Source organism: Hippocampus bargibanti, linkage group LG04, assembly GCF_051943395.1.
Source record: "Hippocampus bargibanti isolate YZ-2025 linkage group LG04, ASM5194339v1, whole genome shotgun sequence".
Classification (NCBI taxonomy): Eukaryota; Metazoa; Chordata; class Actinopteri; order Syngnathiformes; family Syngnathidae; genus Hippocampus; species Hippocampus bargibanti.
Window position 1 is genome coordinate 8,493,661 of NC_142737.1, and position 21,052 is coordinate 8,514,712.

At 42.1% G+C, this 21,052-nt stretch overlaps 1 protein-coding gene across 3 annotated transcripts in view; it reads right to left on the reverse strand.

Annotated features, from left to right (window-relative positions):
• ptch1 (patched 1) overlaps positions 1-21,052 on the reverse strand; it is an 80,819-nt gene that overhangs the window by 25,344 nt on the left and 34,423 nt on the right. For all 3 annotated transcript variants that reach the window (XM_088993838.1, XM_088993836.1, XM_088993837.1), the window contains exons 6-16: positions 17,480-17,678; positions 17,253-17,374; positions 15,673-15,820; positions 12,840-12,971; positions 12,603-12,758; positions 12,214-12,312; positions 9,652-9,777; positions 6,871-6,989; positions 4,690-5,299; positions 2,756-3,065; positions 1,306-1,448 (exon numbers count right to left, since the gene is read on the reverse strand). In XM_088993838.1, coding sequence (XP_088849964.1) covers positions 1,306-1,448; positions 2,756-3,065; positions 4,690-5,299; positions 6,871-6,989; positions 9,652-9,777; positions 12,214-12,312; positions 12,603-12,758; positions 12,840-12,971; positions 15,673-15,820; positions 17,253-17,374; positions 17,480-17,678 — 2,164 coding nt within the window. The remainder of the gene's footprint in view (positions 1-1,305; positions 1,449-2,755; positions 3,066-4,689; positions 5,300-6,870; positions 6,990-9,651; positions 9,778-12,213; positions 12,313-12,602; positions 12,759-12,839; positions 12,972-15,672; positions 15,821-17,252; positions 17,375-17,479; positions 17,679-21,052) is intronic.

A 21,052-nucleotide genomic window follows, 5' to 3' on the forward strand; every position in this document is an offset into this window, starting at 1 on the left:
CATCATTCAATAGATTTTGCCTGATTTAGTTCATCTGTAGTTACCGTGCACACGCAAACAATCTGCCACTTTTATTAAATTCCCTCCTCTTAAAGGACAACCGATGTCACTTTTTTGATTCTTAACTGACATCAGAAAAACGTTTTATAGCATCTAAACCCAAAACACGCAGTATGATATTTTTATTCAAATGCAAAACACCAATAAAAATGACTTAAAGTGTCCAAAATCTGCAAAAAAATTGAGCTGCGAATTGGGCATTTTCAGAAAGTCCCGCCCCCAGTTCGTGACGTCACGCCAAGATGTCTTGCATTGCAAGTGAATCAAAACAATGGCTTCAGATTCGATGCTTTCTTGTTACACATCCAGTTATGAATATGATTCAAATCGTTCTGAAGAGGAAAGCATACATGTTTGCAATCAATTAAAGAATTTATTTGTGCCATTTTGAGGCAACATTGGGGGGAAATCTCTCACTCAAAAAAAGAGGCACAAAATGGCGAACTCCTGTGGCCACCTCCGTTTCCACAGGCTGACAAATTCCTTATATGGTGCTTGGACGCCCTCTTCTGGCCTTCTGGTGGCTTTTGGGTGCAACACGAGGTCCTCGGACCAAACAAGTACAGCAAAATACATTGACGTGATGGAAGGACCGCTACAATGCGTCTTTTTTACGGTCAGGGGCGGTCCTTTAGTGACTTCACGTACGGACTCGTCACCAACTCAAAAACAAGACTTCCTGAATATTCAGCACGAGTCTTAACGTAAAATATAGCTATATGTGGTGGAATCTTTGTAAAATACGCTCAGTAGAAGTCATTTGAAGCCATTTTACAAATTATGGACACAACTTGTCCGGAGACGTCGGTTGTCCTTTAAAAGAAACAATTTGCAACTCCAAACTGGAGAATGCACATGAACGCGAAGACATGAGTTCTGGTTGGAGTTTCCCGCAACAGCTTCTTTGGGCTAGGCCTTGGAATCCCAGACCAAGTGTTAAGCTGACAGGCTACATGCTACGGGGAGACATCCCGCTGTCAGAACCCCTCACACACGTTCATCCATCACACGCTAACGCACGGCAAGAGTTAATAGGTTTTTCAGAAGGCGGGCCGAGGGTCCCAGTGAGAGCTTTAAATTCCTCAGCTCGGTAAAGTCATCACAAAAACGCGAGACGATGAAGGAAGACAGACAAGGGGGGGGGGGGGGGGGCTGTGAGGTGGGCGTCGTTCCTTTTGGCCCAATCAAATAGCTGCTATACCGGAGCACTTTCTTGTACTTTCGCATGTGACGGATGAGGCTTACCAGGTTGAAGTTGATGGGCTTGTCTCTGCGTCCCGTCTGCACGAGAAGCTTGTACGCCAAGACGCCGTCATCAGAGCCGTTCTTGTAACTGTTCAGAGTGATGCGGCCGGTTTCCCAGTCCTTGTCGAACGCCTGTTGCAGACCTGTGCAATCACACACACACAAAACTCAACACCAGAAACTTAACCTGAACCTCTGTCTAACAAGATCGACTGATTTAATATGATAACTGGCCTTGAAGCACTTTGGAAAAAGTCGAAAATGTTATGCTTTTTATTCATAGAGACCATTAGGGGGAAATATCAAGAACATGTGGCCGCTTCTCTTCATCCATATGTGCCTGCGCAGCGCTCTCCCAACACTCACACTGCGGGCCGACTGCGGGAGATGTTGTTTTGGGTCTCGTTCCTCGGGCCTGTCTGGCTCCAATTTGTCCCACCATTGCACACATCAATATCACACACAGCTCTCTCTGTGTGGTTTACACGCACGCACACAGCACACACCCACACATTATGTTTCTAGCGTCCACAGAACAAAGTTAGCGAGAGCGTGTCCCTGTTGTACATGAGTTAATGGAATTTAAGGAATTGTTTTCGCTTAAAAATGATGTCACGGGACAACGTGTTGAACAAGTAAAACTCACTCAATCTCAGAACAGCGAGGATTAGCGGATTAACTTTAATTTTCCTTTATCTTTCTTCTACTTGTGCCAGTGGCATAAGCCTTCTCTGCTGGCCTAAAAATATCTGAATCACAGACTGATGTTATTATATTTTGTCCATGAATTCTTATTAAATAATTCCAAATTGTCTTTTAGCTTCCTTTCATTACTTTTCCCCTGTCAGTTGCGAGTTGCGTAAGCAAATATATTGTTGTGCTGATTTAGTTGCTGTTTTGTCAACTCACAATGGCTAAAGGAGGAGAAGAAATGGATTTGGTTGGAGATTTACTGTTAAAGCCATTTTCAAGATGGACTTTTCAAGTAAAAATGGACATCATTAAGAAAGGTTGGACTAGTAAAAAAAAGCAAATAATATTGCAATTTTATGAAGTTATTATTAATGCTTCACAATCCTTTGCGAAGATGATCATCTTCTCTCTGGTGTGAAAGAGCGACTTCTGACCCCACACATTGATGGTAAAAACACTTTAATTACAGTATTTCTTTCTTCACAAGTTATTTCCTGGCTGACTGTACCCTCTCGTACAATACCAGGCTGTGTAGTAAATCATACTACACTTTTTTTACAGTGGCAGCTGCGGATTGATTCAGACATAGCACTACTGAAGGCCTAGGAGTGACATCCATGGTCCGTCACTGACTTACACCTCACACTACGGGTATTATAGGACAAAGTACCGCCTCCTTTACTGACTGTATCCCAGATGATCGACAAAAATTGGACTTTCATTGTGATAATCTCATTTCATGTAACATCAACATTACCTTGCAGCCAGTCCCTGAAGTAGTGAAGCCACATGGGAGGCAGCTGTCCATTGTCCTCTTTCAGCACATAACGGACGCTGCGGAACCTGCGGTGCAGCTCGTGCAGAAGCGGCTGCTTGTGAGCATAGTCGGCTCGCTGCGTCACCACGTACATGTTGTAGAAGGAGAAGAATTTGAACTGGGCTCCGATGAAGTCATACTCGCTGGTCTCCCGGGGCACAATGTCGGTCAGCTCCAGGCCGTCTCGCACCTGGGTGGTGCCGTACAGGCTGACCCCCAGCAAGGCCAGGAAGAGCAAGATCACCACCACCTGCAACAGGAAGAACATTTAATCCCTGGTTCTATTAAGTATTGGTTTTAATTTTATTACCTGCATTACAAATGGCGTTACATATGGAATTGTGGTTTTGTTTTCAATTCCCACATGATAACTGGATTAGATTAGCATTTATTAGTCTCACACAGGAAACATTTACATTTCATTTAACCCTATAATGCCATTTGTATCATATTTGATACGCGCATTTCTGAGACCTCTATTTCACCAACATGATGAATTATTTCATTAAAAAACACTTTGTATGTGATATGATACCTGTATTCTGCCCTTTGGTGCATGATCATGCCTCTACAGGAAGCTGAAGTTTTGTTTTGGTCATTTCCAACATGATTGCTCCCAGCGTATCATGCTTTTGGGTTTTTCTGGAAAATTATTGCTAATTTTGGGGTAGTTACGGTGAGAATAACTGAGAATAACTAAGTCATTTTTGAAGGTAAGTGGAAGTAAGCCATACTTATATTACTATTATATCGTGTTAAAATGTCTGTATCAAATTTGATTCTCCAGGTTTAAAATAAGATTTCCCCCAAATTGTCATTTCACTTGCAATCAACATAATGCTTACTGAAATACAGAAACACCCTATTTTGATGACTTAATTCATCTAATTAATCACTGAAATTATACCTTCAAAACACATTTTGAATATGTCAATGATGATTCATAATTTTTGGACCGCTTTATACTCACTAAGGTCGCGGGGATTCCTTTAGCCACAAAGTGGCTTTCTATATCTGTGAAGTTGCAGAAAAAAAGTTGCCAAAAGCGCCCATTGTATCAAATGTGATACAAAAATATTTCATAAACAACATGATAGAGCAAAAAAAAAGTATGGATTTTGATATCGTTAATTAACATCTCAGATCCCAAAAATCTGAATTTTCTGGCTATTCTTTGGATGATCAGGTCTTAAAGGGTTAAATTGATTCATTTTTTTGTATTTGACGAACGATACTATGACTTTGATAAGTATCGCCATCCTTATAGCATATGGAAATTTGGTGGAGTGTAGGCCTTGACCAATCGCAAATGAATGGATGTGGCCATTGATGTCTGACGCTTACGACGTTGAGGAAGTAAAGCGGAATTCGACGCCTGACCGCACATTTTCTGAGCACTTTCTTGTACTTTCAGCAAAGATTCGCTCGTGTCCCTCCCGCCCCCCCGTTCTAAAAGGGACTTGTATAATCTTGTATACAAAGCCTGTGATCATCTGACCATGTGTTGGCAGATTTGGCTAATAATCGTGGATCAAAGAGCGCAGATGGAATAAACTGGAATGTTCCTTTTAGTCGTTTGGCAGCAAGGAGAAGACTGCGCATGAAATAATTTGCTCAAGTGGAGAAATATTGGACAGCATGATGAAAAGACAAAGAAAAGATTCTGTAATGAAGTCAAGTACAGGCCACCAGATGATTTGAGTTGCGCGAGTGTTTTGAGAGGGCCGGCCACCCACGAGACTGAGGTCAGACTGTGTGTGATTCAGATAGGACATGACTCCAGATTTCCTCCTACTCTGTCATGAGCTCGGGTGACTAACCCTCCTCGTTCAAACTCCCACACACTTGCACAGAAGCCACTTTGCTCCTCTCACCTTAGTGGTGGACTGCAGCAGAAACGGAGCGTAGTGCTTCTCGGCGAAAGAAGCCAATGTCCAACGGGTGCAGGGAGGCTCCATGCACCTCACGCCCAGCGAGGCCTCCCCAAACTGGGAGAGCAAGTCCCGTGTGGAGTTGTTATTCTCCGGGCTCTGGCTACTTCCTTCGGCGGAATCCTGCTGAGCGCCTGAGCCTGACGTAGTAGCCGGAGCCCCGGAGTGACGATATCGAGCTGTCCGGTGACTCCGCCTCCCGCTGTTGTTGTTGTTATTATTATTAGTGTAATAGTCATTGTGGGGGTTGCTACGGCCAGGGGGCGGGTTGATGGGCTGCACGGAGATCTGAGACCGGGGTTCGGCCGTGGTGTAGAAAGCCTGCGTGCGGGGGTCGTACTCGGTCCGGAGTTGAACCGTAGACTGCATGGTGATCTGCGTCTGCTGGGCGAAGCTGTGACTGCTGTAGGAAGGCGGCGGGCTGTAGCTTGGCGGAGGCGTGTGGTACGAGGGGAGGCCCGTGTGGTAGGACGGCGGGGAGCTGTAGCGACTCCCGTCTGATCCATCCAGGTACGCCTGAGGCTCCATTTGGATCACACGGTTGGCACATGGGCTGCAAAGATAGACATGTTAAGACACAAGAATCTTTAACGCATTCACTGCCAGACGTGTGCAAAAATGTGTCCACTCCAGTGCCAGGGTTTTTGTCATTTTCACTCAAATTGCAGGACCCATAGAATATTGAGTTTTAGAACGACATAAACATTCAATGCAACGTAAGAAACTTTTTCTTCAGGAAAAAAATGTTCATTCCTAAATTATGTGTGTCTGGAGTTATCTGAGCTTGAAATGGTGGTGGCTGCACAAAAGGCAAATGATGCTCCCTTGTGGGAGGGAAAAACATTACCAGAGGTCTGACCAGCACTTTATCGGCACTCCCCCGCAATAAAAAAAAACCCGAACAAATTCAGGAATGGTGCCCCACGTCATATTTTCAATTCCCGAATAAATTCGGGAACAGCAGTGAATGAGTTAAAAGCTACTATTTTGATGCACACGTCCCCCACATTGCTGCATGGTATAATATCAGTAGCAATGATATTCACTTTTTATACTCCTTGTAAAAGGATTGTATTTTTCTTTCTTTCTACAGTATTTCATATTCACTGCAATGACCCAGAATTTGAGGATCCAGCAATTTATCGCATTCCAGTGTGGTATCGAACATCCATTTTAGACGACTTCTAAAATGTTTCTCTCATTCTGCCCGTCCCTGTCTTGTATTGTTGAAAACGACATGGAATGGAGGGGTAATGCTAACCAGGTGATTTAACACCTTGCATAGTCAACCTATACGTTTCCCCCGGTTTTATACGTTTGTTTTATCATTTCAAATAATGGACGTCATACTACAACTTTTAGACAGAATTGTTTTTAAATTGTGAACAGATCTTACAAAGACTGGGTCAAATCCAATTCGTCTCAACTGCTGTTAGCCAACGACAATGCTGCCGCCAATCGCTGCTATTGTCATAGCAAACCAGCATAAGTAATCCTCCATCGTAAATTATTTTTATTGCTACGTCGGGTCGGATTGATGAAAGCATAAAGAGCACATGTGCAGTAAGCTGTCTCCATTTCCGCTTGTATTAGCATTTTCTTTATCATTTCAAATAATGTACTACAACTAGGCAACAACAAGGGCAGCTATTAGCCAAGGTTGACAGGTAGGACCTTGTTAGATCAGTATCAGAAGCCCTTATCATACTATATTTAAAAACAAAAACCTTACTTTTTCATTTATAAATGGCAAAGAAGATTTAAACAAGTACGAGTCAAGTTCATGTTTCACATCATGGTTTTGATCCAGCTCTCAAATCGGTTCCCGTTTATTTACGCGGGCATGCCTAATGCGGGAAATGAGGAGCCGAGCCAACTCGGATTTAACTTTGTGTGCATGTACCGTGCACATCTGTGCGAGGACTCTGCCAAAAAGCATGCCCAGACTGGCAGGAGTCTGGCGAGGGTTTCACAACAAAAGGCCAAGGCAGACAAACAACAAATAAAAAGCAGGCCGTCAGACAGCATTTGACAACTTGAGAAGTCTTTAGAGTAAAAAAGCCTGCGTGCGTGTCAGACACGGTCAACGTCAGATCACAAATTAGTTAGCGTGGCCGTACATACCTGTAGAAGCAGCAGAAAATGTCAAAACGTCTGTCTTCTCGTCGGTACAGGTCCATGCTAAGGATGGCGGGGAAAATGAGCAGGACCATAGCAAAGTTAAACACCACCACCACAGCAGCCTGGCGGAAAAATACAACAATTTCCGTTAGCCAACATAAAAAATCATTTTCATCCAGGAAAAAAAGTCAATTATTGAACATGTGTTCCTCATATTGTTTGGGTCACCATGTTTATTGCATTTGAGGCAGTGTGAAGATAATGCAATACATTTTTTTTTACAAATTATAACCACAACAATAGACGCGGGGAATATCTTTGGTCACACCATTTGCATTATATTAGAGATATAGAGATAGTTTTTGTGTTACAGATGTTTGAAGAAAATGTATAAGCATGGTCTATTGTTTTCTTTTTATATTTTCATTGTACGACTTTGCTCTTAACTCATTCAATGCCATTCCCAAATTTATTCGGGAATTGAAAATCACTCAACAATAGATGGAAAACTAGCTAGCCAGCTAATAGATAGCTAGCGAGCTAGCTATTAGCGAGATAGCTAATAGCTAGCGAGCTATTAGCGAGCTAGCTAGCCAGCTAGATAGCGAGATAGCTGGATAGCTAGATTAAAAAAGGCTAAAAGGAGAATTGAGCTTTAGAATAACGATCTGTCTGCATGTCTCAATTGCCATTCGGCGTTCCTGAGACACGTGAATATACACCCAAAAAAATATAAGATTTATGTGTCATACAAGTCGGTGCAGTCTTGTGGTTGAACTTGTGAAGGTGGTGCACTGAGCGCAAGAAGGATCATGATAATGATGGGGAGGGGTTAAATTTGACTGGTGCGCTGCCCGGAGCGAAACATGGGACCTGTGTGGCTGCCAGACCGCTACACACAGACACACAAACACACCCTGATAAGCACACACAGTTGTGTGTGTGTGTGTGTGTGTGTGTGTGTGTGTGTGTGTGTGTGTGTGTGTGTGTGTGTGTGTGTGTGTGTGTACGTGTGAGACCACCCAAGAAGTCAAAATGCCTGAGGTGAAGAAAAGACAACTCTTACACACCAAAATATGCACACATACAGAGTTATAAAAAATAAAGAAGCTACACTACAGTCTGGTCCTCAACTCACACACACACACACACACACACACACACACACACACACACACACACACACACACACACACACACACACACACACACACACACACACACGCGCGCGCGCACACACGCACACACACACACACACACAGAAACAGACACACACAGACACAAACATCTGTGCACTCCCCCTCATTCCTTCGCTCACTATGCAGTCAGGAGTAATGTGAGAGACAACAAGAGACAGCGTGCAAAAACAATTCATTCTCAATTGGCCCGCTGATGTCCAGACTCATCCCCTATGACTACAAACACACACGCGCACACGCGCGCACACACACACACTTACAGTGACCGCTCAGTGACCTGCGAGTGGGAAGATTTACCATCACATCTGTCTTCCACACATGAACGTGTGTGTTCCACTGTGTGTCTTTGTGCCGTTATCTGGACACAATTCCCTGCCCTTTAGTGACAAGGGGAGGGAAGCTCATGAAGACAGGAAGCAGGAAGTGCTTCTTGCTGAGAGATATACACACTCCCTGGACAAAAATATTGGGACATGTGGAACATGGATCGGCCCTATCGGGAAGCCTATTTTTTTCTCCAGATGTCAAAATGTGTCTATGGGGAATTTTTGTCCATCCATCCAGAAGTACATCAGTCAGGTTAGAACTTTTTTAAGGGAGTGTGCCTCGATACGTTTGTGCACATATGCTTCTTACCCATGGGATTGCAGTCAATAATGAATTGGTCTGTTTTCCAAATACATTTGGAAATAAAGCATGTCCGAAGAAACAACATCAACAAACAACAACACAAATGGAGAACAATGGTCTATCTACTGTGCTGAAACTGATTTTTTCTTTACATATTTCTTGTGATGGAGAAAAATTAAAAATAGAATTAAAGAATTGAGAATAGAAAAGAAAAGAATTAAAAATATGACAGAGCGCCATTCCCAAATTTGTTCGGGTTTTCTTCTTTCATGCTTGGGTTCCGATAAAGCGCTGACCATCGCCTCTGACAATGTTTTTTTCTTTTCTACAAGGGGCTAGGCATTTCCCCTTTTTCATGTTATAATAATAATACATTTAATTTACAAGCACCTTTCTGAACACCAAAGGACACTTTACAATAAAAACAACAATACATAAAACAATAAAACCATTAATAAAACGAAAAATGATAAAATAGCAGATTAAACTAGACCATGAAAGCAAGTTTAAACAGGTGGGTTTTGAGGTGGAGTTTGAAAGTAGGAAGGGAGTCAATATTACGGATGTTGGGTGGAAGTGAGTTCCAGAGTTTGGGAGCAGAGCGGCTGAAAGCTCTGCACCCCATCGTGGTGAGACAGGCAGAGGACATATAGAGGTTAAGGCAAGATGAGGATCTGAGGGCACTTTGTTCCAGCTTCAGCTGTTGTTAAAGCGCTATATAAACCAATATGTATGTGTTGCATTGTATTTTGGAAAGCCACCCTTCATTTCAAGCCCATATAACTCCATCTAATTTAGGAATTAAATCAGATGAAAGAAGAGAGCCTAATGTTTCTTATTGTATTTATTGTCCTAAAATTCAATATTCTGTTAATTTCAAGTGACAATGACAAAAACCCTGGCACTGGAGTGGACCCATTTTTGCACATGTCGGGCAGTGAATGAGTTAACAAACCTGTAATGAAAACGCCCGTAGCGCAGGTATGGGAATGAGGGCGGCCATGAAGAATGCGGTGACATTGCTGATGGAAGTGAGCGCCACGCTGGCTCCGGTCCTCTTCAGACACTCGCCAGTGCGGTCCTGAGCCAGACGAGACAAAGAAATAACTTTTAATCACCGGTCTATGAATGCAACAGTAGCCATGGGCAAACGTGTAATACTTGAGCCGGAGAAGCACTATCATCGCACTCATGTTGATTGACAGTGATTGCAGCTAGCTCAAGTGCTATTAGGTTATACAAGAAAGGGATAACATAACGAGCTGCTACAATATCTTTCAAAGTGAAAATGATTGTTGGGCAACGTTGAAAAAAATCCCCCATATATCCCTCCCTCTTAAAATGCACACGGTTAAGCATTGGGAGGGTTTGGTGGCAACTGTGTGAAGATTTGACGACGTGGGGGACCACACAGGGAGCGGAGATGTGCAGGCATGTTTGTGCAAGTGTGTGTATGTGTGTGTGAGAAAGAGAGAGAGATAGAGAGAACGGCAAGATCAGGTTCAGCTCTGTTTAGTTTTCATCTCCTCAAAGGAAGTTGGAGGTTGAGGGAGAGCAGGAGACAACAATAACAAGCAAACGCATGCCTGTTTTCCCCGCCAGGAGATTAAATTATCACATAAAAACACACACATCCACACACATTGCTGTAGAGTTCCTTAAAAAAAACGTTCCAATGGCAAGTCAATCTAATGCGGGGCAAACTTTAAACTTGAGATTGTACAAATCTGCGTTTGTGAAAAGTTCCTTTAAAGGACAACCAACACAATTTTTTGTTTCCTAACTGACATCAGAAAAACGTTTTCTAGCATCTAAAATACCCAAAATACGCAGCCATTTTTAGTCAAATGAAAAACTGAAACCGGAAATGGCCAGTTTCAGAAGGTCCCGCCCCCTTGTTCGTGCCATCACGCCAAGACGTCTTGCTTTGCTCGACAATCAAAACAATGGCTTCAGATGCGGAGAAGATGCTTTCTTGTTACTCATCCAGTTATGAATATGATTCAAATAGTTCTGAAGAGGAAAGCATAAATGTTTGCAATCGATTAAAGGAGTCCTCTCATATCAATTAGAGCCGTCAATGACAGCAATGTAGCACCCAGAAAATGCACAAGATGGCGCGCAAGCTCCGTTGGAAATGGGCTGATTTGTCTGCTGGTTATTTGTGTCAGTGAATATCAAATAGTTGTCCTGGTGCAACACACAACGATTCACCATTGCGTGATTTATGTGTTTTCCTTCTAATTTCGCCATCAACATGGATCAACACAAAGTTTTCAGACCAAACAAAGTACCCAAAATGCATTGTGTGTCGCTTTCTCGGTCAGGGGCGTTCCAAACGTGACGTCACGTGGGGGTCGCCATCAACTCGAAAAGAAGACTTCCTGTATATTCAGCGCGTTTAAAACGCAAAATATAGCTTTATGCGGTGGAATATTTGTAAAATAAGCTCAGTAGAAGTCATTTGAAGTGATTTTAGAAATTATGGACACAACTTGTCCGGGGCGTCGGTTGTCCTTTAAATTAGCTTTTCTGTATGTTCCAAGCACAATGCGAGAGTAGAAATGGAGTCATGGCTTTACTTCTAGCTATCATTATCGGTTTCTATTTAAATGCTAACGCTATCAAGATAGCATCAACCGGGGCCAAAGACAGAAACGAAATAGCTCCCATATGTTTGAAGAATATTACAGTAAGTAGGTCCAGTAATCTAAAGTTGAGTTTCTGGCTAAATGACACATTCACATGGTCACGGGCGCCAGAGATCGAAACCATAAACTCTGGATTAGGGGACACCCACTCTACCACTGAGCCATGCTAGCTAACATAGCTAGCTAGCGTGTAGAAGTCTGTTGCACTTTCTGCTTTTGGTACAATTGTGAATTTATAAATTGTTTCTTTTCATATTGGCTCTGATATGACCACAAATAAGAGCTCTCACAATAAGTGCCACTTCTTCCTCTTTTTCTTTGATAGAGAAATCAACAAAAAGGGAAATTGCCATTTTTGTGGTCTAACAGCCATTCCTACAAAGTTAAAGATGAGTCAGAAAATATCAGCAGCATACAATTAGAATATTAAAGCCTTTACATCATTGACCTTTCCATATCAAAGGGAATACAATACAATACAATACAAATTAATTTATATAGTGCTTTAACAACTGCTAAACCTATAACAAAGTGCTTAACATGAACAACTATCATATACAGGAAATGAAGCAGTCACAAAGATAGCAGAAAGCAGGGAGTAAAGCCAAGATCATGTCGGAATCATGCTGAGTCGAATGCCAAAGAGTACAAGTGAGTTTTGAGACAGGTTTTAAAGATGGGCAGTGAGGGAGATTGCCCCAATGATCAGTGGCAGATCATTCCAGAATGGTAGCAATACAGAGCAGGGTGCGGGACAAATTGTTGTATTTTATTCATGTATTATTTATTTATTTACTTATCTTACGGATAGCGTGAATTATTTGGAGTGTAGAAAATCGAAGATTGTCTGGTTGTTTTTGACTCACCTCAAATGGGATCCGTTTGTTCTGTCCCGTCTCACTGAAGGCATGAGCGAGGAGGAAGACATCATCCACGCCAACACCCAAAGCCAAAAATGGGAGCACCTGCGCCACAAAACCAATAAATGTCATCGTGGAACAAATGATCACATTGAATTGATTTACTTTTTTTTTTGTTCCTCACACATTCTTCAATAAAATAAATGACTGAACTCTAACATTAGCTGTATTCAATTAGTTATCATTCATCATAAATAAAACCATTCATAAAACAGAATGATGGTTCAGTTATTTTTTAAATGACCAATTTTATGTTTTCTTTTCATTTCTGAATGATTTAAAAGTCAAATGAGCCTAAAAATGTGCACACTCTTCATCCGCAGTAGACAAATCACCTGTGTGGTGGCAGCATTGAAGGTAATGCCCAGTAGAGAGCAGAGGCCAAGTCCCGCTGCCACTGACAGCGTCACCAGTAGGACGCCCGCCAACCCAACGGCCCCCTGAGATTTGGCGCAGTCCCACCGCAGCATGGTCAGACACGCGTAGGCCAGCTGGGAACGGATGATGAAGATGACACACGAGGGAATACAATACTCTTGTAAGGATATGAACGAAAGGCCGCGTCTTCTAACCATCAGCAAGTAGCCGCTGGCCACGCGGATGACGCTTATGTCGGAGAAAGACTTGAGAATGTCTTCCAGGGTGGTGGTGGTGAAGGACAAGACCTTCTGGGATGAGTTGGCTGCCACACTCTGCAACACAGCCTGAAATAAAATTTAAGAAAAAAAAAGATCTGGAACTTAGCTTGGAATTACTGTTTATTTGGCTATAATGAAACAATGATAACAAATCTGACATGTCACACACTGCAACTGGGATCGCAGAAACTCGGTCTGAATTCAGTCCAGAGTTCATGAAAGGACTCTAAATTGTCTATCAATGTGAATGTGAATAGTTGTTTGTTTATATGTGATATGCGAGTGACTAGTCCAGAGTGTCCCTCAAAGATATTAATGGACGACTAAATTTGTCTCTGTGACGACGATCTTGGGGAGGTCTACATTTATATTAACTCATTCGCTACAATTCCCGAATTTATTTGGAAATTGAAAAGTGCGGTGTTGAGCGCCATTCCCAAATTTGTGCGGCTTTTTGTTTTTATTGGTTTGGGTGCCGATAAAGCACCGGTTAGACCTCTGGCAATGTTTTTTCCTTTCCATGAGGAGGCAGCATTTGCATTTTGTCCATGTTAGAGCGCTATATAAATCAATATGTATGCTTTTGTTGTATTTTATACAGCCGCCCCCACTTCAAGCTCACATAACTCCAGGACCATATAACTTAAGAATTAACTCCTTCTTTCTGATGAAAGAGGGGAGTCTCAGGTTTCTAACGATGCAATGAATGTTTATTTAGTCCTACAAGTCAATATTCTGTGGGTCCTGCTATTTGAGTGAAAATGACAAAAACCCTGGCACTGGAGTGGACGCATTTTTGCACAATGTCTGGCAAATGAGTTAAACGACAACCGACACCTCAGGACAAGTTGCGTCCATAATTTGAACAAAATCACTGCAAATGACTTCTACTGAGTGCATTTTTCAAAGATTCCACCGCACATAGTTATATTTGATGTTTTAAGACTTGCGCTGAATATTCAAGAAGTCTTGTTTTCGAGTTGATGACGATGCCCTACGTGACGTCACGGGAATTCCCTCCGTGGCAGGCATTTTGGGTACTTTTTTCCATCTGAAAACACCATGTTGATCGCGAAATTCGAAGGAAAACTACATAAATAACGCGAAGGTGAATCGTTGTGTGTCGCAGCCAAATGTGTGTAAGGTTACACAAATTCCCAGCGCACAAATCAGCCCATTTCCAATGGAGCTTGTGCGCCATTTTGTGTATTTTCTGGGCGCTACATTGGAGTCCAGACGCCTCAAAATGATACGGAAGGACTTCTTTAATCAATTGCAAACATTTATGCTTTCCTCTTCAGAACTATTTGAATCATATTCATAACTTGATGAGTAACAAGAAGGCATCTTCTCCGAATCTGAAGCCATTGTTTTGATTTTGGAGCAAGGCAGTTTGTGAAGGAGTATACTGACGTGATGTCACAAACAAGGGGGCGGGACTTTCTGAATCTGCCCAGTTCCAGTTTTGTGGCAGTTTTGGGACACTTTAAGTCATTTTTATTGGTATTTTGAATTTGACTAAAAATATCAGCCTGCGTGTTTTGGGTATTTTAGATGCTATAAAACGTTTTTCTCATGTCAGTTAGGAAACAAAAACATGGGGTCAGTTGTCCTTTAAAGGTAATACGGCGACATTGATATGAGCAATTACAGTGTAAACTGCTAATTTTTAACACATTTTTATGAAGTTTACTTTTTTGTCATTGTCAAATTGTGTTATCAATTCAGTACATTTTTTTTAAATCCCCCAAATCTTTTCATTTTTTTTCAGATGTGCTGACCACTCACTCACCTTTCCACCCTGAATCTTTGTTATCATTTTATTATTTTAAGGCACGTAAATAGAGACTGCCCATGAACATATTCCACAGCAATTCAAAGTTTAAAAAAGCTCCTGTTCTCAAAGAGAAGCCTTGCTTCAAATAAAGCCTGGTGCTTTCTCATCTTGAGTAAATAAACTCCCCAGACCACTAACCGAGCTGTGTCGAAAAACACCAAAAAGCTGCCCACAAAAATAAGCAAATCAGCAAAAGACTCACATAGCCGAAAACCTAAACTCTTGAGGGAGGTAATCACGACTGTGTATCCATTATCAACTTGTTTTTGTAAGACGGTACCGTGATCCACCTTTTCCCCTGTCTTCCTATCCGTGTGCAGACAGATGTCAACATTGACCCGCAGTTACTGCTCAATAGGGAGCATAGCTGGCTAACACACATTCTCACACAGACTCCCTCGCACACCTACACACTTGAACCCACGTGTCCATATCTCAGTGACGCACAATAGCGCAAATTTGAACACACATGCAACGCAGCACGACGCCGGCGGCTTGGATTACAACCATTGATTAAAAAAAATATATGTTCATCCATTGAACAAATGATTTTTTTTCCTGCGGCGGCACCCTGAGGCGCAAAAGATAAATGGCACACACGCACACACACGCACGCATCGAGGTCACTGCTTGTCAAACGGGGCTCCGGAGCGGGTGGGATGATGTCACACGTGAGCCACCAATTGGCCCACAGCTGGGAAAGTGATTTGATGTGAGATCCAAATGTTCCTAATGTATTCCAGACATGCCTAGCTTACTATTTTACTATACATTCTACCCACCATGACCCTCTACCAGATACCATCGGGCGGCCTATCATCCATCAGGGGCTCTTTGCATGCATGTTCACATGTTATCCTGTTTGTGATTTACAACAGCAGTGCTGAAGATTTACAGAAGGTTCATATTCCTTTGTCGAGCTTGCCATACCTCGGAATATCTCCTCTGCCAGGCCTCCAGTATGGCTGCGGCCTTTTCCTCATTCCAGTTGATGTGGGAAACCTCCTCGTAGCCCCTGAAGTGCTCAAACATCTGCTTGGGAGTCATCAGCTGGAACATGGTCTGCAAAGCCTGAGCGCTGGAAGCAGAAGAGACGGACGGACATATTTATGGAGGAAGAACAAGGAACAACAATAAACTTTTTTTTGAAAGATAAAGAAAAGCAAATGGTCAAGAGGTGGACAAAGGTAACGGGACACCTGGCCATTTATGTAAAAGGAATGCTTCCGCAACAAACTTTTCCTAGCATGTTTTGATGACCATTGTTTTAGTCTCTTTGGTATGGGTTTAAAACCCGCCTCTAAAATCACTTGTACTTTGGCATTTGACTCAGCATGATTCAGACTTAATCTTAGTTTTACTCCCTGTTGCTTTCTTCTATCTTTGTGACTGCTTTATTTCCTGTATATTATAGTTGTCCATGTTAAGAGCACTTTGTTAAAGCTTGAGCTGTTGTTAAATCGCTATACAAATTACTAAGTATTGTATTGTATTGCAATGATGCAGCGACAACAACATTTAGTCTTTACAAATCAAAGAATAAAAGTGCCATTTCCCGAAAACTGCTTTCCTCTTGTAGCTTAGTGCACTACTTTAAAGGACAACCGACGTCACTTTATTCTTTTTTAACTGACATCAGAAAAACGTTTTATAGGTTTTGGTTGTTCTTGTTTGGGTGCCAATAAAGCGCTGGCCATGGCCTCTGGCAATGTTTTTTACCTTCCCACCAGGGGGCAGCATTCCCCTTTTTCCCCCATGTTAGCGCTTTGTACCAGCTTTAGCTGTTGTTAAAGCGCTATATAAACCAATATGTATGTATTGCATTGTATTTTGGACAGCCACCCTCATTTCAAGCGCATGTAACTCCAGACCCATATAATTTAGGAATTAACTATTTTTTTTCGGACAAAAGAAGATAGTTTCTAACGCTGCATTCAATATTTTGTGGGTCCTGAAATTTGAGTGACAATGACAAAAACCCTGGCACTGGAGTGGACACATTTTTGCATGTCTGGGAGTGAATGAGTTAATGCACTAGGTTGCTTACTGAGCATTCATTGACAAGCTTAGTGCAAACAAGACACTTGTGAAGATAAAGCAGGTGTCCTCCGAATGACCCAAAGGATTTGTCTGGCTGCTTGCTTTGGAATTAGGTCTGTGTAGCTAAAAATGTGGTATATTTGGATAAACTGGCTAGGCCATAGATCACTGGGAACACATGTACTGTATGTACGTACAGAATGTGGATATGTGTGTGTGTGTATGTGTGGGTGGGTGCGTGCACAGTATCGTTGCATAGTAGTCTGTGCTGAAAGGGAACAGCTGGAACTGGACGACTCCAGTGGAATCCGCTAATGACTGCAAGATTTACAGCGTGCATGTGCACACGCACATGGATTCGTGCACAAACACACGCACATGCTTTCAGAATTTAAAAAAAGGAGGGAAAAAAGTACAGAAAACACACTCTCCATCCAGAATCAGCAAGACGCAAATGTTGATTGTGTTACCTGAGCAGGGGTCCGCTGCCGTTCTTGGTGGTCCCGCCTACAATGAGCTCTTCCTGCCAGTGCATGTATTTCCTGGACAGGCCGTAGCAACCACCGCTCAGGGTCCATGCCACATCTAATGGCTTTTGGCGCAACAAAAGCAATACAAGACATGACATGAAAATAAATTGTCAACACCTCCACTCCAAAATTTTATATCAAACCCAAAAAATATACAGAGCACATACCTTGGTGGAGTTCTTGTTGGGGGCGGTAAGGGGGCAGTCGGGGTCAGCAGGGTTCAGGCAGGGTCGGTCCATATAGCCGTGACCGACGTCTGCCTTTTCCAACATGTCCTCAAAACTCTCCACAGGGAAATGTGCCCGTCGCAAGTCCTCCAGGAAGTCCTTAGGGTCAAAATTGGTCCACTGCAATGGGTCTTTACCTCTGTGTAAAAAAATGCATGGCGATACAGATAAGTTGAAAATCATTCTTCTGTACTTGATTCTAATGTTTAATTAAATTGATTTGCATATAAGGTACCGTATTTTCTGGTGTATAAGGCACACCCTCAATGAATGGTGTATTTTCAAACTTTTCTCCTATATAAGGGCCACCAGACTATAAGGAGAACTTTCAATTAATGAAAACAGTTTTCCAAATATAAGGCGCTACAATAGAGGCTGGGGTTACACACTACTTCTTCTACATGGGGAAATGGAGTTGTTGGGAGCTGATAATAGTGGCAAGATCTGTTATGGCTCAATATGACTTCACATATAAGGCACACCTGCGTATAAGGAGCAGGGTCATCTTTTAAAGAAAATCAAGGCTTTTAGGTACGCCTTATACACTGGAAAATGCGTTACATTTTTTGTCATGGTTGCCAGCAACGAAGAAACATAATATTTCCATGTGTTGATTGAATATTTATCATGCCAAAATCTGGATGGTGAATTCAATAAGGCTATCGAGAGAATTTGCATATATTGTGACCGACCTATAAGGTGAATTAGCATAGCGGAGCAGAGCTTGGCCCGACTGTAAAACCAAATTGCACGCCAAAAAATAATCATAATTTATGATATCAGGGATGAATCCGGGGAATCCATTTGGCCCCCTTGTGTCTGAAAAGGGGGCCAAATTCTAAACTGGATGGGGCCCGATTTAACTAGATTGGCAAAGTATACAAAACTGTTTGAAATAAACCAAAATAAATTCATTGGAGCATGATATTTCTAAATTGCAAATGAAAACCAGTATTTGAGTAAAATCTATTTTTAATACTGTATATGAACAAACAATTTCAATTCTAGTCAAAGAATGTATTCATACATAAAATAAACAAGCATTTTTAATTTTCTGTAGTTACCACACAATCAATCCTGTGCTATTTTGATATTTTACGGTATTACAGAGAAGAAAAAGAGAACAGACTTAGCACAATATTTCTTATTAGTGTCTACAAATGTATATTATTTGAAGACTTCCCATGTGTTGCAACAGCTCTGAAATTATACCAATATTCCACTAAATCATTAACAGAAGTTTGCTGCAACAAATTGTCACGCAGACTTATTTGATTGGTTCTTAAAAAACGAGAATATGTTTGTTTGGTAACTATTTTTAATATCTCTTTTAGTTTTACTCCTGTTGTCACGCTCCATATTGCAACCATCGATCGATGTAAATACTGCAATGCACCACGGGTAATTGAATATTTGATTAGCCGTTTCGGCAGTTTCTGGTGGATCACGGAAACACGATACGTATCCTCTCCACGACTTTGGATGGCACCGAAACAAATACAAGGTGATTATGGCTCTATTTCGGGAAGGCAAAATGGCCGACGACGAAAGTTTAAACCTCTGAAGGAAAACAAACAGCTTGCAATTGCTGTTTAATTAAATGTGTTTATTTAGCTATTTTAACAGAAGTATGTCATATGTGGCGCAGATCATGTAGTATTATACACTAATTGTTATAGACTTGCGCCGGTGATGGCGGAGTGAAGTTACAACGTTGCGCCAGTGGCTGTCAAAATACGTAAATGGCACAAGGGTGCGACCCAGATGCATCTCTATGATATTATTATGAGTTTTATTGTAATATGTTGCTGTGACAGGCTTGTGGCAAATATGTCATATTGAGTTACTTTGAGCGCTGCAGTTTACGAGTTCATGAATGCAACTCTGTTCGCGTTCGTGAGTGTGGGAAGGGAGAGAGATCGTGAGCCATCGCGTGTGCTGTTCCACTTTCGATGCCAACTGCGTGCATACATACAGTAGCTCTGTTTCGGTTATTAATAAATGGGAACTCACTAACCAGTGCCTCTGTAATGCCTAATAGACAGTGTTGAAAGACAGTTTTGCATCCTATTAACTACTTTTGAATGTTTACTATGCATGGATGAAATATGACAGATGTTTGAAAAGTTGAAAAGACTTTGAAAAGTTGTCTGCCCGGCTGCCTGTCCCATTTTTCACTATTTGAAACACAATAAGATGACAAATCGCAAAAAAAAAACATTGTTGCGAAGTATAAAGGATTTTTTTTTTCAATGAAGGAAGTACTTACCACAAATGCTCCCTTGCTTAATTTATGGTAAATATCCCTTGATGAAGATTTTGCTCCAGTTGTCATTTGTCGTCATGGTGCACAATGCAATGTTTGTGTTGCATTGTCTGCTAAAAGCCACGTGAACTGCTCTTCCTAAGCGCCTTTCAAAACTCTCAAGTACACTTTACAGTCACGGTATAGTCCGAAACGTGAAACAGGCTTCTGATTGGCTGCTGTGGCGAGTATGCAAATTGCCAAACGAACGAGTTTTGAAAGGCGCTTAGAAAGAGTTCACGTGGCTTGTCGCGGTTTGCTTGTACCTTTTGTTTTATTGAATTGAACAAACGTTTGATTTGAAAAATATATCTTTTTTTTCATGAAGAAGTTGTCGGCCGTCCGGTCCGAGATGTTTTTAAAGTTGTACGCCCGACGTAAAAGTTGTACGCCCCGGGCCTCTGGGAAGACGTTACTTCAAACACTGTAAGGAGTAAAGGCCACCAATTGTCATGATCTGGTTGGCTACCAACGGGGGGCGCTGTCGGCCCCGCCTGCACCTGCACAGGTGCTGGTCGTCCCGATCAGATTGGCGACCAACGGGTAGCGACGTCAGCCTTGCCTGCAGCCTCGCAGGTGCTGGTCGTTTTAATCACTGACACTCAAAAGGACACCCGGCACGACCATCCGGTGTCGGTTCATTGTTTGCTGCATGCATTGTGTATGCTGTGCATGTGCTTGTTTAACCTTGGCGGACTTTTACTTTTGGTCTTCTTTTGATACTTTGTATTTTTTTCTGTTCAGATGATTTTGATGTTTTACATTTTGTTCCTGCTGACCTTTATTTTAATACAATTTGTGAAACAACCTCCTGCTCCCTCCTGCCTGCTTCTTGGGATCCGCACCCGCCATCACCACCTCGCAAAATGTGACACCAATAAGAGAATACTGCACTGGATTGCTTGATAAATATGCATGTGGCTTTGAAGACACTGTCACACTCAAAATTTGACTGTGACATTTCATCACTCACGTCTTCAATAAGCCCAACATATAAAAACGAGCAGTCGAACCATTGCAGGAGGCTCACAGATGTATTTATGTAGAAGTTTTCTTTTATTTCAACCTCTGCAAAGTGACAGCAAAGAGGAACTCTCAGTGCCAGGGTCGGATTCCTGATCCAATAGCGCCTTGTTCCTTCTAAGCTCTCCATGCCTCGCACATTCCAGCCTAAATCTAATTCTTTCTCTCTCGCTGTCATTCAGAGC